Source organism: Argentina silus (assembly GCF_951799395.1).
Source record: "Argentina silus genome assembly, chromosome: 1".
NCBI classification, from domain to species: Eukaryota; Metazoa; Chordata; class Actinopteri; order Argentiniformes; family Argentinidae; genus Argentina; species Argentina silus.
In genome coordinates, this window is record NC_139655.1 from 30,849,074 (window position 1) to 30,866,296 (window position 17,223).

At 43.8% G+C, this 17,223-nt stretch overlaps 1 protein-coding gene and 1 pseudogene across 2 annotated transcripts in view; both read right to left on the reverse strand.

Annotated features, from left to right (window-relative positions):
- Positions 1-120: 120 nt before the first annotated feature.
- LOC310802247 (E3 ubiquitin/ISG15 ligase TRIM25-like) lies at positions 121-4,848 on the reverse strand (annotated as a pseudogene). The gene is made up of 6 exons (XR_014555081.1): positions 4,226-4,848; positions 3,458-3,553; positions 2,617-2,850; positions 2,306-2,459; positions 2,056-2,115; positions 121-1,890 (listed from the first exon to the last, which is right to left on the reverse strand). The product of XR_014555081.1 is annotated as an E3 ubiquitin/ISG15 ligase TRIM25-like (transcript).
- A 2,747-nt stretch (positions 4,849-7,595) lies between these two features.
- Positions 7,596-17,223, reverse strand: part of LOC310814605 (ADAMTS-like protein 1) — a gene marked incomplete at both ends in the record, with an annotated part of 105,115 nt that continues 95,487 nt past the window's right edge. Inside the window, 10 exons of the mRNA XM_083684100.1 lie at positions 7,596-7,702; positions 8,029-8,249; positions 8,541-8,650; positions 9,067-9,271; positions 10,235-10,355; positions 11,415-11,542; positions 11,917-12,940; positions 13,344-13,497; positions 13,678-13,857; positions 14,134-14,344. Of these exons, the coding sequence (XP_083540226.1) occupies positions 7,596-7,702; positions 8,029-8,249; positions 8,541-8,650; positions 9,067-9,271; positions 10,235-10,355; positions 11,415-11,542; positions 11,917-12,940; positions 13,344-13,497; positions 13,678-13,857; positions 14,134-14,344 (2,461 nt within the window). The remainder of the gene's footprint in view (positions 7,703-8,028; positions 8,250-8,540; positions 8,651-9,066; positions 9,272-10,234; positions 10,356-11,414; positions 11,543-11,916; positions 12,941-13,343; positions 13,498-13,677; positions 13,858-14,133; positions 14,345-17,223) is intronic.

Sequence of the window (17,223 nt, forward strand, 5' to 3'; positions counted from 1 at the left end):
AAATAACAAAATAATTGATTGAAATAGTGTAGTTACTATTACTATTACTTACTGTGGCTAGCTAGCTAGTACAACAAATAATGTTGAATACCATAAGAATAGCAGCATAGGTACACAAAACATGACTTTATTTTTGTTACAGATCCCACAATGAAAAATGAACTATAATGAAAAAACTGTAATAAAAAAAGATTTAGATCTGACAACTTGATTAACTTGACTAACAGAAATCAGGAGTTACGTTCATTTTAGAAAACAAAAAGATCAATATCCAGTGATTAGTATGTTAGTACTGTATTTATTGCCTACTGCATGGTGAGAATGTGTCAGGATTTGAAGCAAACCCTCAAATTCTATATTTTACCAATAGAGCTAAATGTTTGTGTCAATGTTTTGACATTCATGGAATTAAGAATTCCATAGCATACTGGAGTAAGCCAAGGTAAAGCATCACTCTTAATGGGACCTCTATTTAATCTCACACAATTCAGCACTGTCTCCATAGTAGTAAAGCCAAATGTAATTAATTTTGATTAAAGTATTATTTTTTTGCTAATTTCCTCAGGAGCTTTCAACATTTATAATGGCCCCTAATTCTAAAGTTTGCCGGCAAACCAACCGATAAATGTCGATAAATGCCGCAATTAACTATAGTGAAGACCAAATGAACAAAGGCAGAAGAAATATCAGAAATGAAATTCACTACTTGATTCATGATTCATGTAATGGATCCCACACTATGAAATAAAGTGTATGAAGAAAAATAAAAGAATGAAAAAAAGTCAGTGATTAATGCATACAATGGAGGAAAAACATTTGCATGTGCAAACAACACTTTATTTGAAGCTATACCTGATTTGTCAAAGTCTCCCATGGCAACAAAAACATAAACAATCGAGTAATAAGCTCCTTATTGGTCTAAGACAGTTCATTTTCTCATTTAAGTATTTACAGTAGAGGTTATATTCATAATCATAATCAACGGGTGTATTTAATCGCTCAACATTTCAGAAATATTGCTGGCAGTGGCTTCAAGTTGAGAACTTGATGAACTTGTCAGTTCATATTAGCAAAGAAATAGTAAATCTCCAGTAATTAGGACATAAGAAATAAGAAATCGTCTGCTGCATGTTGTCTGCAGAGGTAAAGTCTCACCAAAGATAAGGATCCTGTGACTGATGAGAATATCACCGAATTGGAGCAAATAACCTCTTGTTTTTTAGATTTTAGAGTTCACTCTGAGAGCTAGTCATCTGAGAATCATAGAAGAGAGAAATAAATCTCTCAAGACAAAATCACAGAGTGAGCTATTTGAACAGAATAGTAGGACAAGATAAAGCAGCACTCTCATGGGGAACCCCTACACAAGCTAACACAGCTCAGCCTCATTCCCATAGCCACAAAGCACAAACCCAGGATAGAGAGCCTGAGTGAATGTGGTCTGGACACTGTGGAGAAGGGTCATAGTGTCAGAGACATTGTAGAATGACAGAATACCTGCCCTGTGATCCAGGTACACTCCAACTCTGGAGCACCGAGACCCTGAGACTTTAGTCTTAACATTATTGTGTCTTAACCAATATTCACCATTGGAGTACTCTAAACACCAGGATCTTTCATTGCATCCAAAAGCAGTGTCATTATTGTATCCTGTTTTGCTGATATTTTTATATGATACTGCTATATAGAGTGACTGTCCAGTCCACTCAACCTCCCAGTAACAGTGTCCAGACAGACCCCCTTTGCAGAGCACCTGACACAAGCCAGTGAATCTCTCCGGATGGTCTGGATATGGTTGGACTTCACGTGTAAAAGTCACTTTTCTTTTCTTCTTAGACAGAGAGAGGAATTTGTTTGCTGTGTTTGGGTCTAGAGTCAGCTGACGAAAATCTGGGAGAAGAGCAGAGCAGATTAGAGCAGCCGGAGACCAAATCAGAAAAATAAAGGGAGTCAGATCTACCCTGTCTTTGCTCTTAGCTCTTTAATTCAATCTCGGGGTTGTGGAGAGTATCAATGCAGAAAAACTGTAAGCTTCCTCAGGATAAAGAAACTCACATTGTAAGAACCAAGTTCTGGTCTTGGGCTCTGGTGGCAGTAAAACACCCACTGCATTGACTGCAAAAACAGAAACAGAAGAGAGAACTATGAGCCAGGGGTAGCCAATCTTATTCCCAGAGAGCCTGTGTGGGTGCAGGCTCTTGTTCAACCAAGCAGCAACATAACTGACCTGACAAATCAACTAATCATACTCTTTAATAAAGACCATGATATGTGTAAAGTGTATCATATAACGTGACAACAGTACCTGTTGTGGAGATCTCGGGTAATTCACCCGTAAGGATGTCCTCCAGTTTCACTTTCAGCTTAGACATAGACTCACTCACGTCTCCAAAGTGCAGTAGTGGACTGATAAGAATGCTGGGTAAGTCTGGAGACACACTAGAGAGAGACTGATAACTCTGAAGAGAGAGAGTGAGAGAGAGAGAGATAGAGAGAGAGAGAGAGAGAGAGAGAGAGAGAGAGAGAGAGAGAGAGAGAGAGAAGAGAAAGAGAGGGAGAGAGGACATTTAAATATTAAAGGAAGTATGTTTTATTATAGTGGGTCAGTGTAGTTACCTGGAGGAAATGGATGTGATCCTCTGTGTGTGAAAGCTGCTCCATCTCAGCATGTCTCCTCCTCAGCTCAGCGATCTCCTGCTCCAGTTGTTCCAGAAGTCGTTCAGCCTGACTCACTGCTGCACTCTGCTGGGCTCTGATCAGCTCCTTTATCTCAGAGCGCCTTCTCTCAATGGAGCGGATCAGCTCAGTAAAGATCCTCTCACTGTCCTCCACTGCTGTGTCTGCAGAGTGCTGTTAGGACGCAGGCATGCACACACACACACACACACACACACACACACACACACACACACACACACACACACACACACACACACACACACACACACATACACACACACACACACACACACACACACACACACACACACACACACACACACACACGCTCCAAGCTCCAGCATGTAGTTTTGCAAGTTGGCCACATTGAAAATATGAAAATGTGCATATGTTTTCTAATAGCACCAAACATGCATATCCTTGTAAACCAACCAAATCTGAAATAGGCACATAAAGGCCAATGTCCAACCCGACACCACATTTTAGAAAAAGCTTTGTTTGGACTAATACAGCACTCTTCACTGAACGTTCTTCATCATGTGATCTCATTCCTTGATGGCTACCAATTTATCATGGCTATTTAGCACTATTTTAAAGCCAAAAATCTACATACTGTACTGGACCTTTAAGCAGTCTGCTCTCTCTCTCACTGGAAGGCTAGACAGCTGGAGCTCAGTAAGGTTATGGATTGGCCAAACCCACTGTCTGAATGGAGGGGAGCAGTGAAATTACTGGAGGAGCGCAGTGAAATGGTGTGTCTCCTTGGGTAAATACTCACTTTGAAAGTCTCCACAGCCTGTTGGAGCTCCTTCAGTTCCTTGTCTTTCTCTTGGACTCTCTGCTGGACGTCCTGCTGACTCATTCCAAGCTGCCTCTGTAGACAAACACACTTTACAATTACATGGTGTAGATGTAATAATTTACATAATAATTATTAATTATTCTCATATAAACATTTCTATGTTCAAAATGTGCTAATAAATTGTCAATTGTTTCTATGATATAAGCTTTTATGAAACAGTCCACTTTTGTCCATCTATATGTATATTGTATAACTGGTTCCATAAATTCAAGACTGTCATGTGCTGAAAATGCACCATGAAAAGGAACAACATTTCTGTCCTTTTTGTTGATGGAATATTTGTTTTAATTTGATTTAACTTAATGCTTTTAAGGAATGTCATTATTGGGGAATCAAATGAGAGCCTGCAGACGATGTACAAATGTACCCTATTATGAATTGTTCATGGTCTTACTGCTTGTGAAAACCGCTTAGCAGGATATTCTTTGAGGAAGTCTCACAGTAAAATCCTGCGAACTATCATTAGTGCTGCTATAAGAGCAACCTTTAAAGTCTAAACAGAAAACAGCTAATTTGACTTTGGACTCAGTGGTGAAACACATTGGCTAGAAACATCGATTAGTCCTCTAACTCAAATTGAGTTTTATGCAGTTACATTCCTATAACCACAGATTTCAAATGTGTTATTGTTTTCTTTTATCCAGGTCCAGACTCACACAGACCAAATATAGCTTTGATTCTTACCTGTTTCTCAGTCCTTTCTGCAGCAACTGAGACTGTATCATGGCCTTTATGTTCAGTCACGGAACACAGATAACAGATACACTGCTGATCAGTACGGCAGAAAACATCAGCAGTTTGTCATGATGAGAGCAGATCTTCTCCTGCAGTTGTGCGCAGGCTTTGACCAGCTTGTGCTTTTTAAAGGCAGGAGATTTGTAGTGAGGCTGGATGTGAGTCTCACAGAAAGAGGCCAGACACACCAGACAGGACATGAGAGCTTTCTGTTTTCTTTCAGTGCAGAAATCACAAGCCACATCTCCAGGTCCAGCATAGATCAGAATATGGGGTTCTGTCTTCAGTTTTTCTACCACATCAGCCAGCATATTACTTTTCCTAAGAGTAGGTCTTGGTGTGAAGGTCTGCCTGCACTGGGGGCAGCTGTAGACCCCCTTCTGGTCATCTTGATCCCAGCAGCCTTTAATACAGCTGCTACAGTAACTGTGTCCACAGGGGATAGTGACCGGCTCCTTCAGCAGATCCAGACAGATAGAACAACAGAGCTGGTCCTGGTCCAGAAGAACTCCCTGCTGAGCCATTTTATTGTTCACTTCACTCTCACACAGACAGAGACAGACACAGAGAGACTTTTTGTTTTGTTTCAGTTTTGTTTTCTCTGAATAGAGTTGAAGGGGGAGGGACTTCCTGGTTCTGTTTATAGCAAAATATGCAGAGGGTGTGTTCTGTATGGCTTATTTGTTTGTGTGTAGTATGTGTGTGTGTGTGTGTGCGTGTGTGTGTGTGTGTGTGTTTGTGTGTGTGTGTGTGTGTGTGTGAGAGAGAGAGAGAGAGCGAGAGAGAGAGAAATTCTCAAAAGATTTTAAAATGTCACATTCCACTGCGTTCTTATTTAATTTAATCTTTTACCAGAAGTGTGAAACCACACCACTTGCCAATCCTTCATGGTTACAGTGTGGTGTATTTGATTAAAGTGTTATTTTTAAGCTAATTTCCTTAGGAGCTTTCAACATTTATAACGGTCCCTAATTCTAAAGTGTGACTGGAAACCTCCTGGTTCTGTGGCAAGGGAAGGTGTGATTCAGATGACTGTGCATAGCTGATTTGTGTGTGTGTGTGTGTGTGTGTGTATGACTATTTATGTATGAGTCATGACTATGTATGAGTATTTCAAAAGATTTCAAAAGACAATAGGCTGCCTTTCTATGGCCCATAAGATGTTTTAGTTAAGATCAGTACAGAACTAATGGATTTTAGCGTACCAAACCATCGAAATGTAAACAAGTAACCAGAACTCCTAAGCTTTTGCTCATAGGTGTGGAGAGATGTGTCCTCACCTGCTATCCAATGAGGTCTAATTTTGGGGACAACAAACCAAATTCTTATCCTTGAATGCCTCTGGTGGCAGAATCTATAGAAGAGCAGAGACAGCAACTTACAGACTACTCCATTTGTAAAAGAAACAAACTACTACAGTATTTGACAATTTCCTAGGAAGTTGCACTTAGTTGTCATCACAATATGAATATGAGAAAGAAAAGCATCAAAAGCAAATAAAAGGCTTCATGAAAGGAATGTAATTGACTTTATTGTCTAATGAGTGACCAGGCTTTGACATAAAAAGTAACACAGCAAGTCTACAGAGGAGGCTGCCACAGCATGTTCATAGCTCACGTCACCTATGGTACAACAATGTACACACACATTCTACCAAACCCTCTAATCGTTTACCAAACAATTGCATTTGCACATTAACACACATGGTAATAAATAGTTCAAAGACAGTACAGAGAATAACTGTGGCAAAACACATATCTACAAAACCTGAGAGTAAGTGAAACTCTCCTGGTAGAAACATTACTATCTGATTGACTATAATATCAACCAACTAGTGCTTGGTGACTGGGCAAGCACTTTTAATCTGTATTGAATAACGAAGTCTAGAGATTATCGTCTAATATAACCCAATGTCGGTTAAAACAGTATTTGTTTTCTCCCAATAGCATGCTCAGTATGATGGAGCAGATGAAATAGTCCCAAAAGTGCAAACTCTGCACACCTGGTGCACCAGGCAAGCTAAATTAACTACAACTAAAGTCATTCAATGAAAATAATTTTGACCCAGAACTCTTTATCCAGACATTTTATGCTTGGATGGCATAACAATAACATTATATTACAGCCTAAATGTGTGAGGCAGCACTGCTTAGGTCTGGAGAGAAGCACAGGACCCATTTAGTAGTAGCCAGTAAAAAGTAGCCACAGCAAAAGGTTGGAGGAGAGATATTCAGGCTGGTGTGTATGAGGGTTAAGTGGGCTAGCCGTGCGTTCAGAACTGGCATGACATCCCAAAGTGGTTAAAGAGGCTTCCTTGTGTAATGTAACAACAAATCAGAATCCTGACATATAAAAATCAAGATACTTACAACAAATATCAACAACTGTAAAACACAAATAAGGTAAGATAAAATCTCAACAAGCCATGTTCTTAACAAAGACTTGGGGAAGAATTGAGTGCAAAAACAGGAGTCGCACCTTTTTACTCTGTCTTGTTGTTTGAGTTTGTGCTCTTACTGACTATACAGCTATACTGTTTCATCATCATTGTCACAACATGGACACTGTATAACATTGAGTGTATTAAATTAATATGGGCCTTTCTGGTATGGCCTACTATATTAGTGCAATCAATGGCATAATAAACATGTACTCTTTGATGATGTTAATTTGGAGTTAAAACACATTGGAGTAAAGGTATCTAATGGCAGATCTCCTCTTTTAATCTGAGCTGATTCATAAGATGGTTGTTAGCGAACAACAAAGATAAAAGCATTCAAAAGAAGGTCTTTGATGGAAAAAACACACTTTCAGTATCCAGTGGTAGTAACACAAACGTTTCACTAATTGTCTTTTAACGTGGGGTCTGTCCGTCTTTATGGCTGTCCCGTGGCTCAACGGCCTCCTATGACTTGTCCATGGTGATTGGCTACAACAGAGTAACACAGCATTCTCTCTGAGGCTGGCAATGGAACTCTGACAAAGTGTCTCATCGCTTTTCTGTCCATCGGAAAAGCAGTTGTCATGAACAACAGGAAAAAAAACATAACCAAAGCCTTCATAAGGTTTAATTAACAGTGATGCCCTCTCTTACCAAAACAAATGTACTTGAGGCCAGTCCCCTAAGTTTCTCCTTAGTTTGTTGGGGAATGTGGATCACATCCACACTTGGTAGGGGCATTGAAACCCTCCAAACCCTCTAACAAACTCCTGTCCCCGGTCCTGGCCCATTCCCACAGGACGGTATGTAGGGGGGATGGGGTCTCTGCTCTGTGAGTCTACGGACCTGTCCCTTGTCCCTAAGACCCCCCGCCTCCTCTCAGGTGTCTCGGCAGGACTGGCAGCAGCGGGTCTTGAACTGGGGCAGGGGGCAGAGCTCCAGCTGCCGTACCTTCTCACAGTACCTGGTGCTGTCCCGACACTCGCCTGCTGACACACACACACACACACACACACACGCACACACACACACACACACACACACACACACACACACACACACACACACACACACACACACACACACACACACACACACACACACACACACACACACACACAGGGAGGGTCATTTAGACTATTATAATGGTATTTCTAGTGGGAGAAATCATACATGTTCAATACTAGAACACTGCAGATAAAGTGAGGACTAAAAATGGGGCAGAGCAGTAGGCCTATTATACTGTATGTGAGTTGAGATACTGTTACTGACAGTATAATCAAGGATAGTGACATAGTGATACTAAACTCACCTCTTCCACAGGACAGGATATTGCATCGTTGCCAGCTGGGAGGGCGGGGCCTCCACGTGCAGTGGTGCTCGCGCGTGGGCTTGCCACTGCGGCGATGGGCACAGGTCACATGGCGTGACTGGAAACCATGGCGCCCGCAGGTGGCAGTGCACTGTGTCCAGGGCCCCACGCGCCAATGCAGGGCACACGCCTCCGTTGTGCAGTTCCTGTGTGACGTAGGCCTGTACATACACACACACACACACACACACACACACACACACACACACACACACACACACACACACACACACACACACACAAATGCAGATTTGTTTTTATTACTCTCTAGTTCAGACTGCATTGTATGTCTATTTGTCTTACAAAATGTTTCTGTAAATGTATCTGTAATACCTCTATCTATACTAATATACTACCTTAAAATGTACCAATTGTTTTGTTCTTATATAACAGTAAATGGATGACATTAGGAGCAAGGGTCGCAACAATTTGACTGTATCAAAGAGACTTGCCTGTGGAGTGTGCTGCACATCCTTTGGGGGACTTTGGTGGAGTTCCCATCCTGGCAGAACACATGGCAGTGCTGCGTGGCCAGACGGGGTCCCACACAGTGACCATGACACTGGAACACACAGATGTCATACCATTTATTGTACATATGGAAATGTTAGCAGTCATTTATACAGCATCTGAATGCATGATATTGTAGTTTGATTGGGGCATTCTTGTGTTATTCAACAGTCCTAAAATAAAAGGCCTCACACACACCTTTCAGTGGAACAACAGTGTGGGAAAAAATGACTAAGCTGCCACCTTGTGGACAATTTAAAAACTCAAACATCATCCATGGGATTCTTTTTAATTTTTTTTACCATTATAAAAAATTGTGGTGTTGTAATTTTCTTCATAGAGTGCTTTTCATTTACATCAAATCTCAAAATGCTTTAAATGTGTGCAATAGAACATCAATAGCTGGGATTGGGAAATAGGTAAAATAAAGTACATTCCACAGAGATTGCCATGGACAAGATTACTCACCGGACCCCAGGGAGTGGACGCCCACCTCACACAGGGCAGAGGGTTGCAGGGCCGCGTGTCCGGGGGTCTCTTCCCTGCCCCTGCACAACGCTGCCCATCCACCTCACTGGCACTGCCCTCCGGCCCCCGCTGGCAGCTCACCCTGCGACTCTGCAGCCCCCCTCCACAGCTGACTGGGCAGGGGGACCAGGGGGACGCTAGCCATCTACGCCACAGGAGAGAGAGGACATAGATCAGGGGTGAACAACCACTGTCCTGCACAACCACTGTCCTGCACAACCACTGTCCTGCAGTTGTTCTGCCTTTCCTTGCAACTGATGGCTGAGGAGTACACAGTGCACCCCTAATATACTGCAGCTACAGTAAGTGACAATGAATTGCTTTGTCAGTGAAAGGACACACACAAACACACCCACACACCCACACCACGGCACACACCACACACACACACACACACACACACACACACACACACACACACACACACACACACACACACACACACACACACACACCACACCACACACCAACACACACACACACACACACACACACACACACACACACACACACACACACACACACACACCACACCACACACCAACACACACACACACACACACACACACACACACCACACCACACACCAACACACACACACACACACACACACAATGAATGAGAGCTGACAGACAGTACAGTAGGATGTCAGAGACTAGACAGGAAACTCCTCTAGGGCCTCGCTGAGGAGAGCTCTATAAAACCCCACTCCACCGCTCTCTCTGCATCATTTCACTTCACTACGCTGCAATCCCTCTCTGTGTCTAGGAAGAGTCCACCATAAGGACTGAATACTGTAGCAACAGCAACAGCCCATGTGGTGCCATGGCCTTTGCTGATTGGAACATGGTGCTTGCAACTCCAGGATTGTGGCTTTGATTCCCACCAGGCCACATTCACTGAGTATAGTAAACACACTGGATATGTGTTTACTATAACTCACAATGGCTAAAAGTGTCAGCTAAATGACCATACTGCATGCATTGCAAGGTACTATATAAGCATTGTTATCCAGTGCTTAAACACACACACACAAGTTGGCAAGTTGTTGCAGCATGGGCAGATAGGTTAGGATCATGTTGAAAAGTATACAGTAACACAATCCTACCTTAGGGGGCAGGCTTGTCCATGGCAGGGGTCTGGTGTGTGGCTGCTGTTACTCCTCTCTCTACACAGTGACACGTTCTCTGCCATACCATCACCTTGGAGACTGTTCCCTCCTTTGTCACCTAAAAACACAAACACACCAAGAGACAAAATCATACTCAGAGGACATCGCAGGAGAATTGGTAAGGGAGAGATCCAGGGGAATTATTTGATAATAATAATAAATAATATGGCCAGCACTCTCAAATAGAAAGATAAATGATTTTAAATAAATGATAAATGGTTTAATGCATAATCAGCACTTGGGACGCGATTCGGCGTCAGACATTTAGCAATGAGTTTTACACACTCAAGCTAGAACCATCTAAGAATTCTTAGACAGGCCTAACTGAATACATTTTGTATCTGCAATCTGCCCTACTTCTAGCTATTTTCAGAATGCAAGGTTATGGTTTGACAATGTATCAGCAGTTGTCTCATATAGGCTCTATCATGTATTAGCTTGACTTGGGAGTGAATGTACTGTACAGCACTTTGTTTCAAGTCGTGTTATGCATATCCTCCTTGAGACGAGTGAAGTGTCGGAAATACACCCATGATACGTGGCCTTTTGCTGGGCTGTACTTGAAAGGCTCGGAAGACATAGTTTGGACCCTTTTCAACACTTTAAGCCTCTTATCCCCTCCATTTAGATTAGGCGAGCGGGCGCACCCACTTAATCTGCTTTGAAACGCTGCCTGGAGTCTGTAATCGTTGTCGGATGGAGAAGGAAAGGCCGGTGCATCAGGAAACCGACAGTGGCGGCTCTTTGTTCACAGTGCGGGGAGGTCGTGACTAATCATACTCTGTGGAGAGGAGAGTCGGAGCAGCTCCGAGGTGACCCCAGCCACGTGCTGTGGACATTCTCCACTGCTGACTCAGCAAGACTGGCCTCCGGAGTTTAGTGTGTGTGTTTGTGGGGAGCTGTTGTTAAAGAATGAAGATTTGCTAGGTCTTGAAGATTTAATCTTGAAGATTTGCTGGGTTCGAATTAGGTGTGAATTCTAGTTCTGGCCTTGGATTTAAAAGCCAAGACCAGGAATGGACACCAACACTACTCTATACTAACGTTCTTATCTGAGTCTGATATGGTACTGCATGTTAGTAGCATGTTCTTAATATGTTGATAATGTGTCTCTTACCTGACATCTGCAGCCGTGAGGACAGTGAGGTAGAGCCCAGATGGTTCCTTGCAGTGCAGGTGTAGAGTCCTGTGTCCACATCGCCAGGAGCCTGGATCCTCAGGGAACCGCCTGGCAAGAGGCCTACTCTGCCACCACACAAACAAGACAGCCACTGAACCCAGGACAGTTCTTACGCAAACAAGACAGCAACTGAACTCAGGACAGTTCTAACACAAACAAGACAACAGCTGAATTCAAGACAGTTCTAACACAAACAAGACAGCAACTGAACTCAGGACAGTTAGTTACCCAAAACAGAGGTGTAGAACCTTAGTGGTGACACTGAGCATAAACACAGTCCATGAAAATATAATGCCTAGGTAACAACATACTAATGTTGTTACTATAGTAATTACAGTTATTACACAGGTATAGAGGCAACTGTTACCAACGTGTCAATGCCAAATTATTCCAAGAATAGGCTTAGTCTGTGTCATGAGCCGGGGGTAGTCCTCCTTACCTGCTACTGTAACAAAGCTCCTTCCCATCCTTTGCCCAGACGATGGTGGGCTCAGGGTTTCCAAGCACTTCGCACCACAGCTCCACACTCAACGCCTGTCTGGACAGCAGGATTGGGGTCCCCACATGGGCCACCACTTCCGAGGACGACACTCCACCAACCTTGTGGGGTCTCTGGATTATAACAGGGCCTCTGGGCCTGGTCGCCTGGATAGAGGCTTTGGTGTTGGGCTTGTGAGTGAAGGGGCCCTGGGTGGAGGATTCAGGCCTCTCCGGGGGGTGCAGGGTGGACTCATTGCTCTCCCCATGGCTCCTGGTCAGCTCACTGAGTAGCTGAGCGATGAGCTGTTCCCCCTTAGATTCTCCCAAACCCTCAGACAGGTTGCGGGTGACCTCATCTAGTCGATGGGTGTCCACCACTAACATAATGGGACTGGAGGGTTCCAGGGACTCCTCGTCCTCTAGGGTGGACCTGTTCCTTTCGCTGGAGTCGGGAATCTCGACAAAGCTGAGGCCATCTTGAGTGGAGCCTTTGAGGTCGAGAAGGCGTTGGACGATGGTGTCGTATTGACTGAGAGAGAGACGCAGCTCCCTCTCTCCCACCATCGCTACACCCGGCTGGCTCGCCTTCCCCTGGGCATTGGTGAGCCAAGACTCCCCTTCGGGCACAGTGAGCTTCTGCTTACCGCCAATGAGCTTGAGCACAAAGTGCTCCTGGTTCTGACCCACTACACATGTATAGACTCCTGTGTCAGAGGGCCGGAGCTGTTGGATCTTGACGTATCCCATTGGGGTGAGCGAGAGGTGGGGCAGGCCGGCCAGAGGCTTCCCCTCCTTTAGCCACTGGATGTGGCCCTTGCGTAAGTGGCGGGTAGGACAGCGGAGGACAACTGAGGTCCAGGGGAGCAGGTAGGCGTAGCCGCCCACCACGAACTGCAGCTTCTTGCCCTTCTTCCACTGGATGTACACCTTCTTCTGAGCCAGGATGCTGGGGTCCGGCTTCACAACCAATGGCTTGATGGTCTCTGGGAGGAAAAAGGAATAGCACACAATTTTACTCAAACAAATAGTTAAGCAAAATGCATCTTTAAAAGAGGTATAAGATCTTCAATTCATCTTAATACTCAACTACAAGAACTACTGTAACTGAAAACAAATCGGACTGAAAACAGGGTTAGTCGTAACTTTCATTTTACGCATAAATTCAAAAATGGCTGTTGTTTTCAATTGAGAATTTCTAGTTCAAACTGAATGTACCTCAACCCTGACTTACACACATATGGCATGCTACATATGCAGCTCAAGTGGATTCATAGTTGACTCTGGAATGTTATGCTTGCTTGGTGTCTAACCCCTCTGGCTACTCTCTCTCTGACTACAGTATGAATGAACAGTATAGGCCTCGTCCCCAAACAGAGGATCTCTTACTCTCACAGGGCCTAAGGGAGCATGCTCGGACTCTGGTGGGCTGGGGTGTGGGGGCGCAGGCCTCGGGGGCAACGGTCTGGAGCTGCCCTCCCTCCCCCTGCCTCCTGCACACCGCCTGTAGCCTCTGGCTCCCCTCTCCACAGGTGGTCGAGCACTAGCCAATGGAAAGGACACACAGGAACTACTAACTACCTGGTACCAAATGGTGCACATGAGTAAAGCAGACTGTTGAATAATGTGTTGCCCAAACATCACATAATTAATTGATAGATTAGAATGAATACTTAGGTTGATTAGTTGATTGATTGATTGATTGATTTAGATGCATCAGTACCTGCGACCAGTCTGTGGTGGCCCAACGAGGCGGGCACTCTTGTTGGTCACAAGGCTGCTGGGTTGGGGGGATCAGAGAGGGGCAGAAGGTGTCAGGCAGCTCTAGGACACTGCCGTCCGCCAGTCTCTGCTTACACAGCATGTCTCGCCTCTGGGTCCCGCCACCACAGCTACGGGAACACTATGTTTGCAAAAACCTTTTTAATTTGAGGTGATTTGGTCAATCACTTCCATTGGTTTATTTCTGGCAGTGGCTAAAGTTAATTGAAGTACGTAGTGGCTATTTAAACCCTCCTTGTCCATAGACGACTTTCAAAGTAAGGAACCATCTGACTTTAAGTTGTAAAAGAGTGACCTATCCCTTTACCAAAGGCTAATTGTGGAAAAAGGATATTGGGAAAATTATGAGTTTGTAATCAGGAAATCCACTCTCCCAGTGTCCTGCACATGGTCTTACCTGTCCCCAGTCACGTGGGTCCCACATGGGAGGGCAGTCGAAGCGGTTGCACGCCTGGACAGGTCTGGGCTTTGGGGTCCGACACTCCTCGTCCCTCACGCTCTCTGTGCGGTTGCTGTCCCTGGAAGGATGGTGAGTGCAGGCCACAGTACGCGTCATGAGACCCACGCCACAGGTGGCAGAGCACAAACTCCACTCTCCTGTTTCCCACCTGCATCAACACAGACAAGGATGGCATAGAGGTGGTCAAAAGGATGGTCAAAAGCTATGAAGAAGCTGCCTATGGTTGAACCAACAGTGAACCTAAAAAGAGAAAATGGACTTTAGTAATAAATAAAATCTCTTAAACTAATGAAAACCAATAAATCATAAGTCCAATTGTTGTCAATCTCCAGTGGGAGGGGCTGAAACTTCTCTGCAAGGTATTTAAGTCCCTACTCAGCTTCGACTAGAACTAAATACATTTGGACTGAGTGGTGAAGTCTGTCAGGTCGTTAACTGATTGTTAGGTGGGAGGGGCTGCAACCATGGGAGGGGCTGCAGTCATCAGCAATTACAGAATCTGCACTTCTATCCTGACGGTCAAAGAGCGACAGCCTCTGCGACAGCCTCCTGACACGAAGACAAAGGAGTCAATCTGTGGAGTCCATCGAGGAAGGCCTGAGAGGAAGGCCAAACTGCAAAGTATTTTTATTCCATTGATTTATTTTTTCACTACTCTGAGTATATTGAGCACTACCTACATCTTGTATTGCCCACAAACCTATCTCTATACCGGCAAATATCACGATGTGCTTTCTCCCCATTCCTGTTATTTCATCCCTCAGGAGGACACATAGATGCTACATCCCCCCTCGCCACCCATCTAATCTAGTCTACCAACCATGTTCATCTGACCACGACCTCACTGTTGTGGGAGGACTTTGGAACTGCCAGTCAGCGGTCCGGAAAGCAGAGGCTATCTCAGCTTACACCTGCTTCATATCCCTCCACTTCCTTGCTCTCACAGCGACATGGATTACACCAGAAAACACAGCTACTCCAGCAGCCCTCTCTGATGCCTACTCCTTTTCTCATTCCCCTCGACTCTCTGGTCGAGGGGGATGCACAGGACTCCTCATCTCACCTAAGTGACTGTCCATATCCACCTTCGAATTCCATGCTGTTTCTGTCACCTCCCCTGTCAAACTTCACATTGTTGTTGGCGACTTCTTAGAAGAGATGGATGTTCTTCTCAGCTTCTTCCCTGAGGACAGCACACCGCTCACACTACTGGGTGACTTCAACATCCAGTCAGAGAAGCTTCACTCGTCTGGAGTACTTGACCTTCTCTCCTCCTTCGACCTTAACCTGTCCCACTCTCCTCCGACTCATGAGGCGGGCAATCAGCTCGATCTTGTCTTCACCAGATCGTCCCATACCTCCAACCTTAATGTTACCCCTCTTCCAGTTTCTGATCACCATTTTGTATCTTGTATCTTCCCCTCAAATCCACCCCCTCCCAGTCAGACTTTACCCACACTGTATCCTCTCGTTGGAACCTGTGTACCCTCCCCTCACGGCTCTCTCTTCCTCTGTCCATTCCTTACCATCATAATCAATTCCTCTCTATCCACAGGATCTGTCCCAGCTGCCTTTAAGACAGCCAGAGTCAAGCCTCTTCTCAAGAAACCAACTCTTGACCCATCTGCTGTCCATAACTACAGACCGGTATCGCTTCTCTCCTTATCTAAAACCCATGAACGTGCTGTCTCTAACCAACTGTCTCACTATCTCCTTCAAAACAGCCTCCTTGACCCTCACCAATCTGACTCCCTGCTCACTGGTACTTTCCCCAAGGCAATGAAAAATGCTGTTGTAAAACCCCTCCTAAAGAAAAATAACCTGGATCCTTTAGTACTAAATAACTTCAGGCCAATCTCAAACCTTTCCTTTTTAAGTAAAATTCTTGAGAAACTAGTATTCAGACAGCTAAATGATTACCTTCATTTCAGCGGTACACTTGAGAAATTTCAATCTGGTTTTCGTCCCCACCATAGTACTGAGACAGCACTAGTTAAGGTCGTAAATGACTTAAGAATGAATATAGATGACAATAAACTCACAATATTAGTACTCTTAGATTTAAGCGCTGCATTTGATACAGTTGATCATGACATCCTTACTAAAAGATTACAAAATTGTGTTGGTCCGTTTCAGACTGGTTTAGGAAAGATAAGACGGAGGTCTTAATCATCGAAACAAAGGTTGAACGAGAGAAACTATGCACTAGCTTAAAGTCTCTAGGACAAAACACCAAGTTTATCAGTTTATTTATTTTATTCAGTAATATCACTAAAAACGCTTTTTATCACCTTAGAAATATTGCCAAAGTGCAACCATTTCTCTACCAGGCAGATACTGAGAGACTTATGCAACTATAAACAAGCTACAGATCATTCAGAATGCAGCAGCACGTGTATTGACCAAGACCAGACGAAGAACACACATCTCTTCTGTCTTAAAGTCTCTTCATTGGCTGCCTGTCAGTTTTAGAATTGATTTCAAGATCCTTTTACTGGTATTCAAATCACTAAATGGTCTAGCGCCTGAATACCTGTCAGATATGTTTTCAGTTTACAGTCCATCGAGACCTCTCAGGTCCTCTGACACTGGTCTTTTAGTCATGCCCGGGGTGAGGACAAAGAAATACGGGGAGGCAGCTTTTAGTGTCTATGGTCCTCGCTTCTGGAATAGGGTGTCACAATCCATAAACACACAATCCATAAACACTTTTAAAAGAAACCTCAAGACACCTTTTTAGCTTAACTTTCTCTTAACCCATTTGCACTTCTATTTTTGTTTTCTTTTTATTTACCATTATTTACTCTTAATCCATTATTATTTCTATTTCTATTCTATTCTCTATGTATGTATGTATGTATGTATGTATGTATGTATGTATGTATGTATGTAAGTATGTATATATTTATGTATGTATGCTTGTATGTTCTGTACTTATGTATTTTACTGTTTACAATTTTACTGTTAAGCACCTTGTATTGCAATTTTGTTTGAAATAAAGCTTGATTGATTGTTTGATTGATAAAC